This window comes from Ipomoea nil, unplaced genomic scaffold (genome assembly GCF_001879475.1).
Source record: "Ipomoea nil cultivar Tokyo-kokei standard unplaced genomic scaffold, Asagao_1.1 scaffold2036, whole genome shotgun sequence".
In the NCBI taxonomy this organism is placed as follows: domain Eukaryota; kingdom Viridiplantae; phylum Streptophyta; class Magnoliopsida; order Solanales; family Convolvulaceae; genus Ipomoea; species Ipomoea nil.
Window position 1 is genome coordinate 1,148,959 of NW_017618464.1, and position 20,227 is coordinate 1,169,185.

The window sequence follows — 20,227 nt, forward strand, 5'->3', positions numbered from 1 at the left end:
TTCGAACCTCATCCCAATCAAAGTTGGCATAATTAGTACTCTATTTTACTCTTATTAAATTATTATATAAATAATAATTTAGTAGCTACAACAAAAAATTATAGATATGCATTTATTTAATTTAGAATTATGTGTCCACAATGCCTTTATTCAAAAAAAATTATTCATTATCAATAAATTAAATAAGAGAAATATTTTCATTAGTTATATTGTCTTTATTTTTCTCAAATGTAAAAATTTTTACATTCAAATTCATCAATTGATTATATTCACTACATTGTTATCTTTTTTGTGCACTATTTTTCTAATTAAAATAATGCCATGAAAAAATTAAAAATAATGCTATATATTTATTTACCAAGTATTTTATTAATACCATGAAAAAATTAAAAAAATATATAATTAATAAAGCCAACCATATTAACTACTTGAGAGATTTTGTGACAAAGAGAGTATTCAAATCACACAACAAATTGAAGTGAGAACTACCTTGCAATGTCCTTGTTTGACAATCAGCAGTTAGCGCGCGGATTATATTAGCGGATTTGACCAACGAATTTATTTAATTATTAACATTGGGTAGAAAAAATGACCGCCAAATTATTAAATCAAATGAATGGTTCAAATTGTTCAGGTTTTAATTTTTTTTTTTTTAAAAAAATTTCTAATTTATCCTTAATTATATGATTATCCATTTAACTTTTCCGTTAAATACCGTTAATTCACCGTTAGTCTAATTATAATATTAACGTCTAATATAGAATTATAATTACACCATTAATCTAATTCTAATATTAAAGTCTTAATAGAACTTAACCACAAATCCTAATGTCGAAATCTCCTCAAACAATATTAGTATATATTTAATATTTTATGCCCTAATTTTTATTTGTTCTCCCTTATGTCCCGTATTTGGTTTCAACCATACCTATACAATTATTTTATTGACAATTATAATCAATCTTGACTATATTATCTTGCATTTGTAAACTTAGAATTACCTATTTAACCCGCACGGGCTTAGCTCAATGGTTTAGTGGGCAGTATTTGGGAGAAGAGACCAAAGTTTGAACCTCGGCGGCGGCAGTGCGGGAATTATGTCCAAAGTGGGCAGATTCCTTGTTCGCACCGGCATTTGGTCTTGTCTGCTGAACCATTGAGTCACCGTGATTTACAACTTCCTACAATGCTCTGTCGGGTCAGAGTGTGGGGGGCCCTTGGGGTAGGGGACTCAACCTTTGGGAGAAGAATTACCTATTTAAATACGCAAATTCAACCTTCAATTATCTATGCATGAACAATTTCAATATAATCTTGCCTTAATATACTTTAAAGTACTTATTTAAAAAAAAAACATTGGGCATTATCTCAATCGCGCAATGCACATAAAAAACTAGTATAACATGATAAGACTAATCCACTCAAGTTCTAGTTAAAATCATTTAAAGGTAACTTTTTGAAAGTATTGTTGCATAAACATGTGTTCAACAAAATTCATGTATCGAAATCTAGCCAGTAAATGACCACAATGATGTAAACAACTTAAGTTGTCCATAGTTATTCAGCTCAAACCGAAAATACCAATGGGCAACTCTCACCCTTGTAGGTACCAACATAACAGTCCGACCAACTCTACTGAATTTGTTCCCACTCTACTATTTTTGTGACTAGGAAATTAAATTCACAGCAATTACGCAGGGGTGTACACTTAATAAATTAAACCTTACCCGGGAAAAGATCATAAAGAGCTAATCAACCTAGAATGTTATAATTGTCCAACTCAAACAAAAAATGTTAATAAACTATTTCTATTAGAACTCAAACTTAACTTTATAGTTACTAAATAAAAGTAGCCTCATTATTTTTGTTCTTAGCCAAGGGGTTGAGCCTTGAGGGGGTTCGATCATATGGGATAAAAAAATGAAAAAAGAAAAAAAAAAGTTATTTATGATTCACCAGTTTCCTTTTCCTTTAATTGCTTCCAAGACGTACCCGTGCATTAATGCTGTTGAAAAGGTAAAGCAATTAAGAGCCAGATGGACCACTCCATTTTTTTCTCTCTAAATTTCCTTTAAAAAGTGGCAATAAATACAACATTTCTCCCAAAGAAGAACCACAAGAATAGTATTGTTTCGTTGCATCCGGGCATTGGTATAAATGTGTAATGGATGAGAAATTTTATTTAAAATATACTTTTAGTAATATGGTATCTGGGTATGGTTCAATTCCTACCACAGATATTTAGAATTTAGGTTTGAGTTGAGCTTGACTCCTTTTACACAAAAGTATATAGTTCCGTATTGAATATCAAAATTAAATTTACTTGATTTACCTCATAAGCTTAAGGTAGGTTAATGGAGTCCAGGATATAGTTTGGTGAAACTGGGAAACATTGGTTATCCAAAAAAAAATTGTGTCCTTTCCCTTCAAACTTTTTGATATAGTAACAAATTATTAATGGTAATAGGTGATTCAATTCCCTTCATTAAGTGTATAATATATGAATAATAAATATGCTAAGTTAATATTGTGTTGTTGCGATTAGAACTTCAATTAGGGTTTATTTGTAAAAATGAAAAATAATTTTTAAAAAAATGATTTTTGTAAAATGAATCACTTTTTTAAAAATATTTTTATTTTCTAACATTTGGCCTGAAAGTTAAAAACTATATATTTTTGTTTGGTTGGGTGTTAGAAAATTATATTTTTCTGTTGATTTTTTTTTAAAAAAAAAATATGTGCATAAATCTATTACAAACTTATTTTTTTTTATAATAAAATATTAATTATTTTAATACCGATAATAAATACTCTGTTTTATTTATAGTAAAATAAAATTATAATAAAAACTTAAAACAGTTATAAATTAAAGATTACTAATAATTAAAAGAGTTAATTTCTAAAATGGTTCTCCGACTATCGCCTTTTCTCAATTTGGTCCCTTAACTTTTAATTTTTTCAAAGTGGTCCTCTGACTTTTGAATTTTAAGCCAAAATGGTCCTCCGTTAGCTTTGGTGTTAGGTTGGTGTTAAAATGAAGGGTAAAACTGGAAATTTAGGTTTTGCACTCTAATTCAAAGCAATCTGTGATTCCTTTTAGCAGTCTGCGCACATATTTCTTCAAATTAAGTTTTTGCTCTCCTAAATCTGCAATCAAAATGTGGGATAATCAACTAGAAGGCAAAAAAAGTTCATCTTCAGCTTCATCCATAAACTTCGCAAGGCAAAGATTTCTGGTCTTCTAATTGATTATCCCACATTTTGATTGCAGATTTAGGAGAGCAAAAACCTAATTTGAAAAAATATGTGCGCATACCGCTGAAATGAATCACATACTCTGTATTGTTTTAAATTGGAGTGCAAAACCTAAATTCCCAGTTTTACCCTTCATTTTAACACTAACTTAACACCAAAGCTAACAGTGACCATTTTGGCTTAAAATTCAAAAGTCGGAGGATCGTTTTAGAGAAATTAAAAGTCAAAGGACTAATTTGAAAAAAGACCATATTCGGAGGACCATTTTGAAAATTAACTCTAATTAAAATAAAAAGATGTAGCTAAATATTTTTGACTTGTAACATATTGTAATAAAAATAAATACATAGATTGATAAATATAATAATTTTGAACTAAATAAAATGAAGGAAAAAAAAAACATATTTTTTGGAATGTGGGGTCGAGCCAAACTAAATTTTTATTGCTTGGTTATGTCCGGCTCAACTCATTTGTAATCAGAAATTAATAAATGTAATAACTCTTAACTTAAGAAATTAAAGAACAATTTTTTTTTTTGGGTATGTATCGCACCAATATTTTTATTGTTTTGTCTGGTCTAGCCTAATTCATATTTTAATGGTTCATTATAAATTAAAGAAAATGAAGAAAAAATTAAATATTTTTTAATACTTTGGGCTATGTGGCGAGCCGAGCTGAACTAATATTTTTATTGTTTTGTCCAACCTAATCTAACCCATATTTTGATGAGTTTTACTACATGTATTTCCAAATCTCACTCCCTTAAATTTACTTTCTGATGTGACGAATATTGATAGGTTATTTTCTTCATGTGAGTTTCTGTAAATATGTCTACATCAAAATTTTAAGTGTGGAGTAAAAGTTGAATTGGAAGTAGAAAATGAGAATACATGTACATGCATATATTATTTTCCTATTTTGATAGGAATAACCTAAACTAGTTTAAATAGTTTAAATAATAACCAAATAAAGGACCGACCAACCTGTAAATTTTAATGTGGATCATGGTCTATGTAGCATCAGGGACCATAAAGCAAAATAATGGTGTATCATTTTAATTACACTTCAATTTCCTTTGGCAATATTTATCTGTTTTTTTTTTTTTTTTTTTAGTTTCATTTTTCACACACACTAGTTTCATTATAACAACGAAAACTAAAAAGTATTATTTAATTCTGCTATAGTTTCATTTGACAATATAAGTTATTACATGAGCTCTATTTTTGTTATTTTCATTTTTCACACACTAGTTTAATTATAGTAACATTGAAATATAATTATAAGTATCAGATGATATAAAATGCTCATAAGGACTTTTGTGTCTTTCTCTTGTATTGGTAGTTATAACCGCCATATACTTACAGCGCATACTTGTAGACGCGATTGATATCGCATACTTGTAGACACGATTGATATCGCATATATATACTTGTTCGCTGCTGGCTGTTAGACGTGATTGATAATAAACCATTTTCTCATCTCCCTGCTTTCACCTTCAACTTCTCTCTTCCTTTCACCATGTACTAGACAAGTCAACATGGTATCAGAGCAGCGGCGAAACTATGCCACCGTCCTCACCGGCGTTGGCGACACCAGCAATGCTGCTACGCCGATCAACCAGTCTCAGCCTCCGATTCATCCAACATCTGAGTTGAGTCCTCAGCATCACGGAAACCTCAACACAGGAGATCTCGAAGATCATCTGCTCTTAAACGCCAACGACAGTCCGACGGCCATTCTCGTGTCTCCGCCGTTGACCGGCAGCGCCAACTATGGCACTTGGAGTGTCTCGATGCAAATTGCACTGGAAGTGAAAAATAAATGGACATTGGTAGACGAAAGCACAACGCCACCACGCAGAGATCAGCAGCGCTATCCAGCTTGGAGGAGGTGCAACTTGTTGATCTGCTCATGGATCTTCAAGTCGCTACATCCTTCGATAGTGTAAAGCGTGATGCACTTCGATCACGCAAGAGATATATGGGAGGATTTGAGGAAGCGATATTCGCAGAGAGACGCACAGAGAATCTCAAGCTTACAGAGTGAAATCCACAGTTTGAAGCAGGGAAATCATTCTATTAATGACTACTACACTAAGAGCAGAACCTTGTGGGAACAGATGAACAACCTAAGGCCTATTCCTTTATGCAAATGCAATCCAAGATGCTCGTGTGATCTTGTTGAAATCATCATAAGTGAGAGGGAGACTGATCAGGTAATCCTATTCCTTCAAGGCTTAAATGATGATTATGATAGTTTGAAGTCAAGTGTGTTGATCCTAGATCCCTTACCGGAAGTATATAAGGTTTTTGTTATGGCTGAAAAGTTGGAGAGGCAGATCGATTTGAGGAATCTGAATCTAGGAAATCTAGACATTGTTCAGTCTAATGATGTCCAAAGTACCTTGAATGAGGAGACAGTGGCTGCAACTTCTTTCAATAATAGAAGGAACAATGGTGTTTCTAAAGCAAAGTGTTCATAATGTGGTATGACTGGCCACACAGTGAAAAGGTGTTACAAGAAACACGGTTTTCCTCCTGGCTGGATCCAAGGTTATAAGTCGAAAAATAAGCAACAAACTGCAGCAGCTATCATGAACAATACAGACCTGGGAATCACTCATGAACAACTGCATAAGCTCATTTCTGTTTTGCAGAACAGTTCAGCTCAATCATCCGGATCCAGTCCTCAACCATCCGGATCTAGTCCCAACCTTACTGCTGCAACAACCTTGACTCCCAACTTTAGAGAGCTACATACAAATGGTGAAGGCAAGCTCTCTATTAACTCTTTATTCTTAAATGCTTCTACCTGGATTATTGATTCAGGGGCCACTAATCACATAGTGTGTTCCGTTGATTGTTTCACCAATTATCGTGTGGTTAATGATGTTGAAGTGAACCTTCCCACTGGTCAGTGCATAGCAGTTCAACATATAGGAGAGGCAAGGTTTAATGAAAGTCTATACTTAAAAGAAGCATTGCATATTATTTCTGTGAACAGACTCATACAAGACACTGCCTATAAACTAATTTTTATGGCCAAACAGTGTGTGATTCAGGGGACTCTTGGGTAGACAATTGGTATAGCTAAAGAAAGGGGAGATCTCTACATAATGGAGGAACCAAATGTGCAGAATAGGCACCTTGTTGCACATTGTAGTAGCCTGGAAATCTGGCATCAAAGGTTAAGCCACTTCCCAGCCAACAAGATCCATTTTCTATGTGATATAGATACTTCTAAAGGAAACATCTTAGCTTGTGATGTCTGTAACTGAGCTAAACATAAACGCTCTCCCTTTCCTTTAAGCACTACTAGCTCAACTTCTTTCTTTGATTTGATACATGTTGACATTTCGGGGCCTTTCCCGATTTGTTCTTTGAATGGAAAATATTATTTTCTTACCATAGTTGATGATTATTCCCGTTTTACATGGATTCATTTGATGAAAACCAAAGCTCAAACACGGCAGTTTATCAAACATTTTCATGCATACGTGGTCACTCAATTTGGCAAGGTGATCAAAACCATTCGAAGCGATAATGGAGTTGAATTTCGAATGGATGAATTTTTTTTGGAACATGGCATACTACATCAACATTCGTGTGTGTGAATACCCCACAACAAAATGCCGTTGTGGAATGCAAACATCAACACATTCTCAATGTTGCTAGATCCATACGATTTCAAGCTAATCTCCCTGTGAAGTTTTTGGGCGCCATTGTGTGATGCATGCCGTTTTTCTCATTAACAGACTTCCATCCTCCACCATTGGCCTTTCAACTCCTTATCAAAGATTGTATGGCAGTCCACCAGACATTCACACTCTTAAGGTCTTTGGTTGCCTATGTTATGCTGCTACAAGCTCTAATGCAAGACACAAAATGGCACCACGGGGAAAGAAATATATTTTTATTGGATATCTGATGGATAATTTTTATAATTAATGTCCTTGCAAGTGCACGAGTCATTGTAGCAATAGCGTGCAAAGACAAGGGTCGATCCCACAGGGAATTGTACGATGCAATTTAATTACTTAACAATTTAAAGAGTTAAAAACGGATACCAAAGATAAGAATCAACCCAAACGTGCACCAGTTGGGATCAAAGGGTACTTTCTATATGATTTGGAAGATGAAACAATTGTTGTATCTCGGGATGTCACCTTTTATGAGTCTCAATTTCCTATGGTAGCTGAATCAATCAAAAAGCAGCCTTCTCATGAGCCCTCACTCCCAAATATTCCTACTGCCATGGACCTTGATTGGCATAAGGACAATGTTCAGCTCAATATTCCATCTTGTTCTGGGAATAATATTTATTGATTAGTATGTTCATGCATATGTTGCAAATCCAGATGATACCTTGTCAAATGGGAATATATGCTCAGATTCTATTATCCAACCTGGGAATGGACAACCAATCAGTGATCAGCCAAGCAGAAATATTTCAGATTCTCTATCTGCTACTCAACTTCCAGTTCCAACTGATGTTGAGGTTCTTCCTCGACATTCTGCCAGAGATCGTTATCCCCCAAGCAGGCTCCTAGATTATTACTGTGATGCAGCTGCATCACAAGGCACTTCTCCACACAAGCTATCAAGAGTCATCTCTTACAGTCATCTTCCCACACCACTTATGCAGTATGCAATGGTAGTCACCTCTATCAAAGAACCAAGAACATATAATCAGGCCATACGAGATAATTGTTGGAAGGAGACTATGTCTACTGAGATTAAAGCACTAGAAGACAACCACACATGGATTTTGGTTGATCTTCCACCTGGAAAACTCCAATTGGATGCAAGTGGGTTTACAAAGTGAAGCTTAAAGTGGATGGATCGGTGGAACGATATAAGGCTAGACTAGTAGCCAAAGGATACACTCAACAGCTGGGAATTGACTACCTTGAAACTTTTTCCCCCGTAGCAAGGATCACCACCATCCGCACCTTCTTAGCTGTGGCAGCTTCCCAAAGTTGGTATATCCATCAACTAGACATCAATAACGCTTTCCTCCATGGGGATTTAGATGAGGAAGTTTACATGGTGCTTCCTCCTGGCTTCCAAGAGCAGCACCCTGGTCAAGTGTGTAAGCTTCTCCGATCGCTTTATGGCTTAAAGCAAGCTAGCCGACAGTGGAATGCTAAGCTAAGTGCCGCACTCATTCACAATGGATTTCATCAGTCGAAATACGATCCTTCCCTCTTTACTAAAGGATGTGATGCATCCTTCATAGCCATTCTAATATACGTGGATGATATTCTAGTTGCCAGTTCCAGCTTATCCCTCATTCAAGATCTAAAATCGTTCCTTGACAGTGAATTCAAAATCAAAGATTTGGGAAGCTTGGGGTATTTTCTGGGCATTGAGGCTCACATAAAGGACAATGGCTTGAACATATGTCAAAGAAAGTACGCTCTTGATATCTTAGAAGAAACCGGTTTCCTCGACTGCAAACCGGTTGCCACTCCCATAGTTCCTGGACAACGATTGACTAAGAATACTGGCTCCCCTCTCACTGATGCAGCTCCATACAGGCGACTTGTTGGTCGTTTACTATATCTAACGGCTACAAGGCCAGATCTTGCGTATGCCACACAACAATTGAGTCAGTTTGTAGGCTCACCAACATCTGAACACATGAGTGCTCCTCACCGTGTTCTTCGCTACATTAAAGGAGCTCCTGGATAGGGCTTTTTGTATCTAACAAACACTGTAGTTCAGTTGAATGTGTTTGCCGACTTTGACTGGGCTTCTTGCCCAGAAACTCGCAGGTCCATTACAGGATTTTGCATCTTCCTAGGCTCTGCTCTCATCTCATGGTGATCAAAGAAGCAAATGACCGTTTCCCGTTCATCTTCAAAGGCAGAGTATCGGGCTCTTGCTTCTACTGTCTGTGAGACACAATGGATAACGTCTCTGCTCAGTGACTTGCAATGCAAACCAATCAAGCCTGCCGCGCGTGTTCTGTGATAGCAAATCGGCCATTGCTATTGCCGAGAACCATGTTTTTCACGAACGGACAAAACATATCGACATAGACTGCCACGTTGTGCGTGAACGACTCAACCAAGGACTCATCAAACTATTGCTTGTTTCCTCCTCTTCACAAGTCGCTGACGGCCTCACTAAAGCGTTACCTTCTACTGCTTTTCATGTCTTCAAATCTAAACTGGGCATCGAGGATCTCCATGAGCCAGTTTATGGGGAGGGGGGTATCAGATGATATAAAATGCTCATAAGGACTTTTGTGTCTTTCTCTTGTATTGGTAGTTATAACCGCCATATATTTACAGCGCATACTTGTAGACGCGATTGATATCGCATACTTGTAGACACGATTGATATCGCATACTTGTAGACGCGATTGATATCGCATATATATACTTGTTCGTTGTTGGCTGTTAGATGTGATTGATAATAAACCATTTTCTCTTCTTCCTGCTTTCACATTCGACTTCTCTCTTCCTTTCACCATGTACTAGACAAGTCGACAATAAGTACAATTCATGTTCATTTGACAATATATGTTATTGTACGAGTTTTGTTTTTAGTTTCATATTTCACACAGACTAGTTTTATTATAGCATCACTAAAGTATCATTTTAATTCTACTACAATTTCATATGACATTATACGTTATTGCATAATCTCTATTTTTTAGTTTCATGTTTCACACACACTAGTTTAATTTTAACAATACTAAAGTATCATTTTAACTCTGTTACAGTTTCATTTGACAATGGATCATGATCCACATAGCATTGTGTGGATCGTGTGGTCCATTGTATAACAACCAATTTGACACTACCGAAATGGGAGAGAGAATAGAGTGTGAGATAAAAATTTAAAAAATATTTTCTGAGTAAAAATCTCGAGAGACATTTTATCTAAGATGAATAAATTTTTCTTTGATTGGAATGAGTATTTTTTGTTAACTTCATTATTCGTTGATAGCCAAATATTGAAAAATAACTTTCAAAAGTCATTGTTCGAATTTACAAACGAATCCTTAATTATTTGCATACATTCAAATGATAGTTCAGGATTTCTCTTGTCACCAAAGAATATATATACTAATCTAACAATCGATTTGAACTATTAATTAAGACAAAACACATCATCTACATTACCTTGTAAAAAAAAAAAAAAAAGATTATGTCCACGTGACATTATTGAGACTGAACATATTTCAACATTTTTTGAAAATCCAATCAGTAAAAAATATATATGACGAAAGTATTATTCAAATATTACGAAATAGAATATTTCTATATATTATTGTGGAGAATATTTCATTAAATTCTTGCTGGCGTGTTTAAATTTCCAACTAGTCTCTTCTTAGACGACGTCCAATATAATTCTGCTATCTCCGGATTCGGTGGCAACATTTACATGTTAAATTATTTAGAGATATTTAATATTTAATTTTCTTGAAATTTTGTCGTCATTGCCTCTGCGCGCGCGCACACACACACACACACATATATATATATATATAGAAGAGTGCTCATATGCGGCGGGGTCTTACGGTGCGGCGGTGCGGTCAAATTCCAGAATACACCAACAGTGTTAACAATATGCACCAACAGTGTAATAAAAACACACCCCAATGAAATGTAATAAAACATCACAAAATACACCACAGACTCAAAAAAACACACCATATAACTTACCACCCCCAATGGTGTATTTCCGAACAGTGTATGGTGTTTTTACTCACACCTAATGGTGTGTGTTTGGTGATGCAGGGCTCTGTTTACTCTGTTTTGTGTGGTGTATTTCCTAACGTTGATGGTGCATATTTGGTGAACTATTGGTGTTGCCGCACCGTAAGACACTGCCGCACCTGAACCCGCCTCTATATATATATATATATATATATATATATATATATATATATATATATATATATATATATATATATCTCCAGGAGGCGTGGCCACAAACATTTCACAACTTCTAGGGTCAACTACTACGTTGTTGGTCCATTGATTAGACAAAGATATTTATGTGACATTATTTTCACAATAAAACTCTCACACCACACTTCTTCTTAATTGTTTTTACACTTTAGTGCAATCTCTAGAAATTTCGTTCCAATTTTATTGGATGTCTTCAAGAAAGATAGAACTAACACATGCAAAGACCAATAGTACTTCTACAAGTGATTATTCTTTATATGTTAGACTTTTCGTATGAGTTTGACTATAATGTTATTAAACTGAATAATGTGTTTCGTCTGGATTAAAAGTGATTTAATTTTATTATTAAATTAAAGGATGTATTCCGTATCATAAAAATTTAAAATATAGTTAGATTATATATTTATTATTTACATATAATGTTATGTCCGATAAGAAGCTAAGCTAGCCTAGTCTTGTGATACGGTAGGTGTAAGTCAGCCTAATCTGATTCGTGCAGGCTGCAACACAAGTTAACGTGAATAGTTATGCTGTGCATCTGTATGCACCATGCATGGTGCATACAGATGCAAAAACGACGTCGTTTTATTAAAAACGCGCGTCTCCCCTTTTAAAAAAAATTCAGGTTCGATTCCTAGTAACAACATTATTTTGTTCATTCATTATGAAATTTTAGTTCATGGATTATGGAATTATAGTTCATCGATTATGGAACTATAGTTCATCGATTCTGGAATTATAGTTCATCGATTCTGAAATTTTAGTTCATAGATTCTGGAATTTTAGTTCATTCATTCTGAAAATTTTAGTTCATAGATTAGATTATGGAATTATAGTTCATCGATTATGGAATTATAGTTCATCGATTATGGAATTATAGTTCATCGATTATGGAATTATAGTTTCGAACCTAATTTTTTTTTTTAAGGGGAGACGCGCGTTTTTATAAAACGACGTCGTTTTTGCATCCGTATGCACCATGCTTGGTGCATACGGATGCACAGCATAATTTGCCAGTTAACGTGATTGAAGAATCTCCCAACCACATCTGGTCAGTCCAATCCATCATAATACCGAACTCTTGGATTTGATTTGTTAGACTTACTTTTGAATTGTTAAACCGTATATCCTCATCAATTTAAAAAGGGAGAATGAAATAATAAATGAAAAAAAAAAAAAAACATATTAACATTCTTCCAAAAGGCTGAACCCCAACCCTAAGGGCTCCCCACACCCCGGCCCGACAGAGCGGTGGAAGGTTGTAAATCATGGTGACCCCCACACCTCGGCCCGACAGAGCGGTGGGAGGTTGTAAATCATGGTGACTCAACTGAACATTAATCACAGAGGCTCGACCGGTGCTCACTACACACAAGGAGCCCCCTCACTGGTGCGGTGGGAGGTTGTAAATCATGGTGACCCCCACACCCCGGCCCGACAGAGCGGTGGGAGGTTGTAAATCATGGTGACTCAACTGAACATTAATCACAGAGGCTCGACAGGTGCTCACTACACACAAGGAGCCCCCTCACTGGTTGCTCCCACACTGCCGCTGGTGAGACTCGATCCCTGGTCATTCTTCCAAAGTTTCACCTCTATGACCAGTTGAGCTACCCATGCGACAAAAAAAAAAAAAAAAAAAAACATATTAACATAATTTGATGAGTGGAAGTCGCAATTGGAGGATATTAAAACTTTCAAAGCCTTCAATTCATATAGTGTGGAGTGAAATAATAGTGTTTAACCCATTAGTCAAATAATCAATATGATGGTTTCACACTATAAGTCGTGATTGAGGTCATCCTCTTCTGCTTGTACTATCTTCTTGTACACTTGTAGTCAAAAGGAATCAAAATCAAGAGACTTTAATTATTGTGTGATTATTATTCTTCGTGGAATAATATGACTCACAAATATACATACGTTTTTTTGTCTCTTTAAATTAAACTTTTAAAAAGTTTCAAATTAAAAATTTTCTTTAAAAAAAAAAAAAAGTCTAGTAACCACCTCAATAATAATCACTTTGTACCACCAAAAAAAAAATATTAATGCAAATATGCAATTTATAACTTTTAAAATATATATCGATGAAAATGATGTGAGAATTATTTAAATATTCGTCAAAAGAGATAACACTTTAGTTTCACGTAACTAAACGTTTCTCCTATAAATTAATTTATCGTGCTTATGTAAAGTATGTGTGTGAAATTGCATATATATATATATATATACATATATATATATATATATATATATATATATATATATATATATCTTAATTGCATTTTTGAAGCAATTGTATTGTCCATCCAATGTGCAGTGGGGTCTCGGATGGGCTATAAATATTTGGAAGAGTGTTGAGCTTCTCTTCCCTTGAGTACATCATGTACAAAAGTGGCTCCCCTTTGTCTTCTGGTTATTATTATTATTTATTATTATCATCAACACAGCTCGATCTTTTTAGTTTTTACATGTTAATTGCGCTAATAATAAAAAAATAATTTTACCAAACATCAAAAAAATTAATTTTACTAAACATCAAAATAGTAATGCACTTTACCAATCAAATCCATTGACACAATTCGCTATATGTTATTCGTTAGCCAAATTTACTGCATGTTAATTGCCAAACAAAGTCATATATTGTAGCTAGTCCTTTTGAATCATGTCTAGGTAATCTCATTCTCGATATAGGTAGGGCTGTAGGAGTCTTATTAAATGAGGAAAAAAAAAAAAACCCTCCTACAAAAAAGTGGTAATTTATTTTAAACATTTATCAGGGTTTTATCAATGGATAAAGGTTGAAGTAAAAAAAATAAAATACATGATTAATTTTATAAGTACTACAAGCTTTTAAATTTGTAATATTTATAAAATTAACCCTGTCAATTTTCTTGTAATTTTCAACAACCCTAGATCGTCGATCTACTATAATTGATGAATAAGATCAATATAATTCTCACCCTTTACAAGTCTATTCTCACATTAATCTTCCCTTATATATAACATTTGATATTTTCACCGCTTTGTGGTGTATTTTATTAGACATATATAATATATAAAACATAAATGTGCAGTCCAATTATCAATTTAATTTAATTTTTTTTTTGTTGAGACGGAGTCCCGGAACACATTATTATTCAATTTAATATCTCGTATACCTGAGGGGTGTGGTGAGTATATAATATTATTTATTATATTTACAATTTTTTTACCAACTATTGGATTCATCTCCTATATATTTTGATTTAAAAAAAAAAAAACCAAAAAGGCCAAATAAATGCGTCGTAAAAATTTCCCACAAATTAATAATTTTATTTATTTATTTATTACTTGAAATGATAATGTTATATTATCACGTAGACGTTTTCTGACTTTTCTCTCTTGAAAGTGGAAATATAATGAAGCAGCTTAAGCCTTAAGGTTGTGCTCATACTTATCAACATCTGTCTTTATATATGCCACCAATTGGTATTTTAATACATTGACTATTTGATCCTTTCAAAAAAGAAAACTAGCTAAATATCGCTATTATATTTACAATTCTAGAGCAAATAATGTTAGATTCTTAATTGGAACAAAAAAATTGTTGGTATAATTGTTTCTTAAAATGAATGGTTCATATTATTTTGATTTTAGTATTTTTTAAAATAATTTTCCTTATTTACCTTCTATTATATTATTTTCTTCCATTAAATAACTTAAATTCCGTTAGTATAAACTTTAGTAATGAAATATTCCGTTAATTATTTATTATTTTTAATTTACTCATTAATTTCTATAAGAAAGGTCTTAGGTTCGAGCCTCATCCCAATTAGAGTTGACATAATTGTTAAACATATACTACGAGTATGTTAAAATGTATTAAAAAATATATAATATAAAATTTAACATAAACTTTGGTCAAATAATTAGTCTGACTAATACATAGCATTCAAAGATTAAAAATCATCAACTTTAAAAAACATTTGATTTTTATGCATTTAAAAAAAAAAACAAATTTAGGATAAGTTTTTTTTTTTTTTTTTTCGTTTAATTAATCTTATTTTGATTATTTAGAACAAAACTTAATATTTCAATTATACTTTTATTGAAATGATAGATTTAGGTCGTTATGGTATTAATATTTTTTGTATGTATTTTTTTATAATGGTACAATTGTACATTACTTTATAAATATTATACTATTATTTTTTTTATCGGACAAAATTGTTCTTACATCATTGTCAGACCTGCCGATCTGACTACAAAGTTGTTGATCATAAATACAATTACACCTGGACTCTAAAACGATATGACCATTTTCCAAAGAATTGACAATGTTGACATCACACTGGCTCCAATTGAACAAGTTTACACATAAGAATTTTATCAATGCATGAAAACTTCTAAAGAAATTTGTAAGTTAATTTTATTATTATAATAATATCTATTGTAACTATATATTTTAAATTATTTATTATCATTCTCTATTGACATGAATTGTAACAATTTTGATTGACAAACTCTCAAAACAATTTGTCCCTACAACGAATGGAAATTAAAAAAAAAAATTAATGATTTCATTATTGTTGATGAAAAGTATGTACGCCACTTTATTACTCTTATTAAATTAAATAAATTAGTAGCTACAATAAAAAATAATACATATGCATTTAATTAATTTAGAATTAGATGTCTATAACGTCTTTATTTTTTAAAAAAAAAATTATTCATTATAACAAATTTAAAAAGAGATATAATTTCATTAGTTATATTATATTTATTTTTTACAATTCAAAGATTCATTACTTTCAAATTTATTATATTCTCTACATTGTCCACTGTCTTCTTTTTACATTATCTTGTAATTAAATATCAAAGTCTAATGGCACCCGGGTTGTACTCCCACATGGGAGGTTATGAGTTCGAGCCTCAATGGAGGCGTTATTGGCTTTTGTGCTTCAGTAGGTTGAGAAAGTAGTTATGAACCGATACTACATTGTAATAGAGTCGGTAGCATTAAAAAATATATATATATATATATATCAAAGTTATAATACAAAATATGTTATATATATTTATTTACCAAGTATTTTATACAAATATAATAAATATTAATATTTTGTTCAATACTTTAACATGATAACCTATGACACACATCTTACAATGCATAAAACATGTAGGGGAAAAACTACCACTACCAAATATCAATAGGTGCTTGTAAGATAAATTAAAGATCGAGTTCATAGTACAACTAAGATCTCATCATATACACAACAAGGCAAATCTAGAGCTTCCTACATCATTATCTCATTGCACGATGAATCCCTCCATGATTCCACTGGTAATCCAATTGCACATGACACACTACCAATTAAAAAAAAAAAGACATGTACTGAAGATGAAGGCAATGACAATGCTACACAAAAGAGAATTAAGAAGAATTAGAGAAATTTAAACCAAAAGTAGTATTTATTTAAACTGTCGTTTTTAGACTAAGTATTTAGACTAGCGTTATTACAAAGTTGTAAACATTTATTTTAGTGACAATTATAATCAATCTCTCATGTATTATCTTGCATTTATATATTTTGAATTACCGATTTAAATAAAAAAAATTCAACATTTATTTACCTATCCATGAACATCTCCTATATAATATTGCATTGATATACTTTAAAATAGTTATTTAAAATTAATCATTGAGCATTATCCCATTCGCGCAAAGCGCGTAAAAAAACTAGTTTCTCTAATAAGAGCCCAAGAGAGTTAGGCCTATAATGGGTAGAAAAAATGTTGGTCACATTTTTTAATCAAATGAATGGTTCAGATTGATCATATTTTAATTTTTCCTTGAGATTTCCTAATTTATCTTTAATGAATAATCCGTTAACTTTTCCGTTACATATTATTTTTTCCGTTAATTTCTGTTAGTTCACCGTTAACTTACTCATTGGTTTCAATAAGAAAGGTCTTAGGTTCAAACCTCATTCCAATCAAAGTTGGCATAATTAGTACTCTATTTTACTCTTATTAAATTATAAACAATAATTTAGTAGCTATAACAAAAAATAATACATATGCATTTCTTTAATTTAGAATTATGTGTCTACAATGCCTTTATTAAAAAAAAATTATTCATTATCAATAAATTAAATAAGAGAAATAATTTCATTACTAAAAATTCAAATTCAAATTCATCAATTGATTATATTCGCTACATTGTCCCTACAATGTCTTTATTAAAAAAAAATTATTCATTATCAATAAATTAATTAAGAGAAATAATATCATTAGTATATTGTCTTTATTTTTCTACAATGTAAAAATTCTTTACATTCAAATTCATCAATTGATTATATTTTATATTCACTACATTGTCTATTATCTTTTTTTTGTGCACTATTTTTAATTAAATATCAAAGTTATAATACAAAATAATGCTATATATTTATTTACCAAGTATTTTATTAATACCATGAAAAAATTTAAATTAATAAAGTCATACATATTAACTACTTGAGGGATTTGTTGACAAAGAGAATATTCAAATCACACAACAAATTGAAGTGAGAAACTACCTCGCAATGTCCTTGTTTGACAATCAGCAGTTAGCGGTTAGCGTTTAACGGATTTGACCAGCGAATTATATCAACGGTTAGTAAAAAGATATTTGAAAAAATTAGCTGTTCAAATTAACATTTATAATGACCCAATGGTATAATAATAATAATAATAATAATAATAATAATAATAATAATAATAATAATAATAATAATAATAATAATAATAATAATAATAATAATAATAATAATAATAATAATAATAATTGTTTTAATAATAATTTTTTTTAAATATAGATGTGTTTTGGGAAATTCATTCTCAAAAACGCCAAGTGAAAATATTGTAAATTGCAATGTTTGTATTATCAGTGATTTGGAACAAATTATTGCTTCAAAGTGTTGAATAACCGAAACACTTTCTTTAGCATTTTGATCTTTGGGTTACATCATTTTTACCAATCGTCCAATATCTTTGAGTTACATTATAATTATAAAAAAAAAAATTAAATTTTTACTACATCTAAATTCCTTAAATTAGGAACTTCTTTATCAATAATAACTTATTCAACAATAATGGTTGAACTAAATGAACACTGAGCCACGGCGAAGGCCTCTCTACACACCTGGCGGAGTGTATACTTCATAACACCCACCGGCCAAGCAGCTGCTGTTACTGCCCACGCCAAAGATCCAGATCTCTCGGCCGAAGGGCCACCCACTGCCACTGTTGCCGAAACAGAGCTGCCTTCCTAACTGCTGGCTGCTGCACCCACGATGGCCACCGCCTTCCAGCACCGAACATGCTTCTTCGATGCCGGATACCGCCATGCCACAATCACGGCAACTGTTGGAGAAGTCCTATTAGACACGGACGGCAGCTACGTCTAGGCCTTCAATGCCCACTTGCCGAACTGTTTTTCTCCTTTCATGGCCGAGTCACTGGCGGCCAAAGAAACTCTATCGTGGCTACGGGCTCGTGGGGAACGCTCAGTCCAGCTTTACACGGATTGTCATATGCTACAACGCTATCTCTCCTTGTCAGACGTTACACTCCGATCCTACGCTGGTTATGCCATTAATGATTGCAGAATGCTAATGTTGGTGTTTGATGCATGCTATTTTATTCTTGTTCCTAGATCGCAGAACTTATTAGCTCATACCTTAGCTTCTACTGCTTTTGATCAGTCTATGACTATGTACTGGGATACCATCCCACCAGACTCTATTTCAGTATTTATCTAAATATAACCACATTGGTTACCTTAAAAAAAAAAAATGAACACTGAGCAAAAAACCTAAAGGACTGGTACCGTTGAGTCATTCATTGATCTTGTATATATGCGCATTCATTAAAAATATTAGAACCCTTTGCAACAAAAATACTTGGTTACTATTTAAAAAAAGTTTAGTAATAATTATAATGAATCTCCTATATTACATTGTATTCATATACTATGAATTACATATTTAAATAAATAAATTAGACATTAAATTACTTATGTTGAACTTCTCATATATAATCTTGCATTAATATACTTTCAAATATTTATTTAATTATAAACATTGGGTAGAAAAAATGACCGTAAAATTATTAAATCAAATGAATAGTTCAGATTGTTCAGATTTTTTGTTTTTCCTTAAGATTTCCTAATTTATCCTTAATTATATGATTATTCGATCCGTTAATTTTTCCATTAAGTACCGTTAATTCACCGTTAGTCTAATTCTAATATTAAAGTCTAATATAGAATTAAACTACAACATTAATCTAATTTTAATATTAAGGTCTTAATAAAACTATAACCACAAATCCGGCAAATTATGTCGTGAGCACGTGCCCACCTTGCAAGGTGGGAACGATTCCATATCCATAATTTCTATACTGTAGATTTATAATTTCTATACTGTAGATTCATAAAATTTATACTTTAAATTCCAATTGTTGAACTCTGTTTTCACAAATCACAGATCTACATGTTCATAATTGATAACTATACAGTTTAGAAATTACGGAGTATGAATTTACAGTACAGAAATTATGAATCTACAGTATAGAAATTATGAATCTACTGTATAGAAATTATGAATCTATTGTATTTAAATTATGAATCTACGGTTTAGAAATTATGAATCTAAAGTATAGAAATTATGGATCTACTGTATAGAAATTATGAATTTACAGTATAGAAATTATGGATATGGAACCGTGCTCACCTTGTAAGGTGGGCGCGTGCTCACAGCATAACGCTCCTAGCCTCCTACTATCGGAATCTCCTCAAACAATATTAGTATATATTTAATATTTTATGCTTTAATTTTTATTTGCTCTCCCTTATATCCCGTATTTGGTTTCAACCATACACATACAATTATTTTATTGACCATTATAATCAATCTTGACTATATTATCTTGCATTTGTAAACTTAGAATTACCAATTTAAATACGTAAATTCGACATTCAATTATCTATGCATGAACAATTCCAATATAATCTTGCCT

At 32.4% G+C, this 20,227-nt stretch overlaps 1 protein-coding gene across 1 annotated transcript; it reads left to right on the top strand.

Moving 5' to 3' along the window:
• Nucleotides 1-5,743: 5,743 nt before the first annotated feature.
• On the top strand, nt 5,744-6,621 carry LOC109147753. Its single transcript, XM_019295411.1, has 3 exons — nt 5,744-6,020; nt 6,153-6,204; nt 6,305-6,621. The coding sequence occupies exons 1-3, from the start codon at nt 5,744-5,746 to the stop codon at nt 6,309-6,311; spliced, it is 336 nt and encodes a 111-aa protein (XP_019150956.1). The 3' UTR covers nt 6,312-6,621.
• The last annotated feature ends 13,606 nt before the right edge of the window (nt 6,622-20,227 follow it).

Bases quoted from the DNA above. Each gene is read 5' to 3' on its own strand.
- LOC109147753 (XM_019295411.1), top strand. From the start codon at position 5,744: ATGACTGGCCACACAGTGAAAAGGTGTTACAAGAAACACGGTTTTCCT. The intron at 6,021-6,152 runs GTGAAGGCAAGC...ATGATGTTGAAG, and splicing joins TAGAGAGCTACATACAAATG to TGAACCTTCCCACTGGTCAG.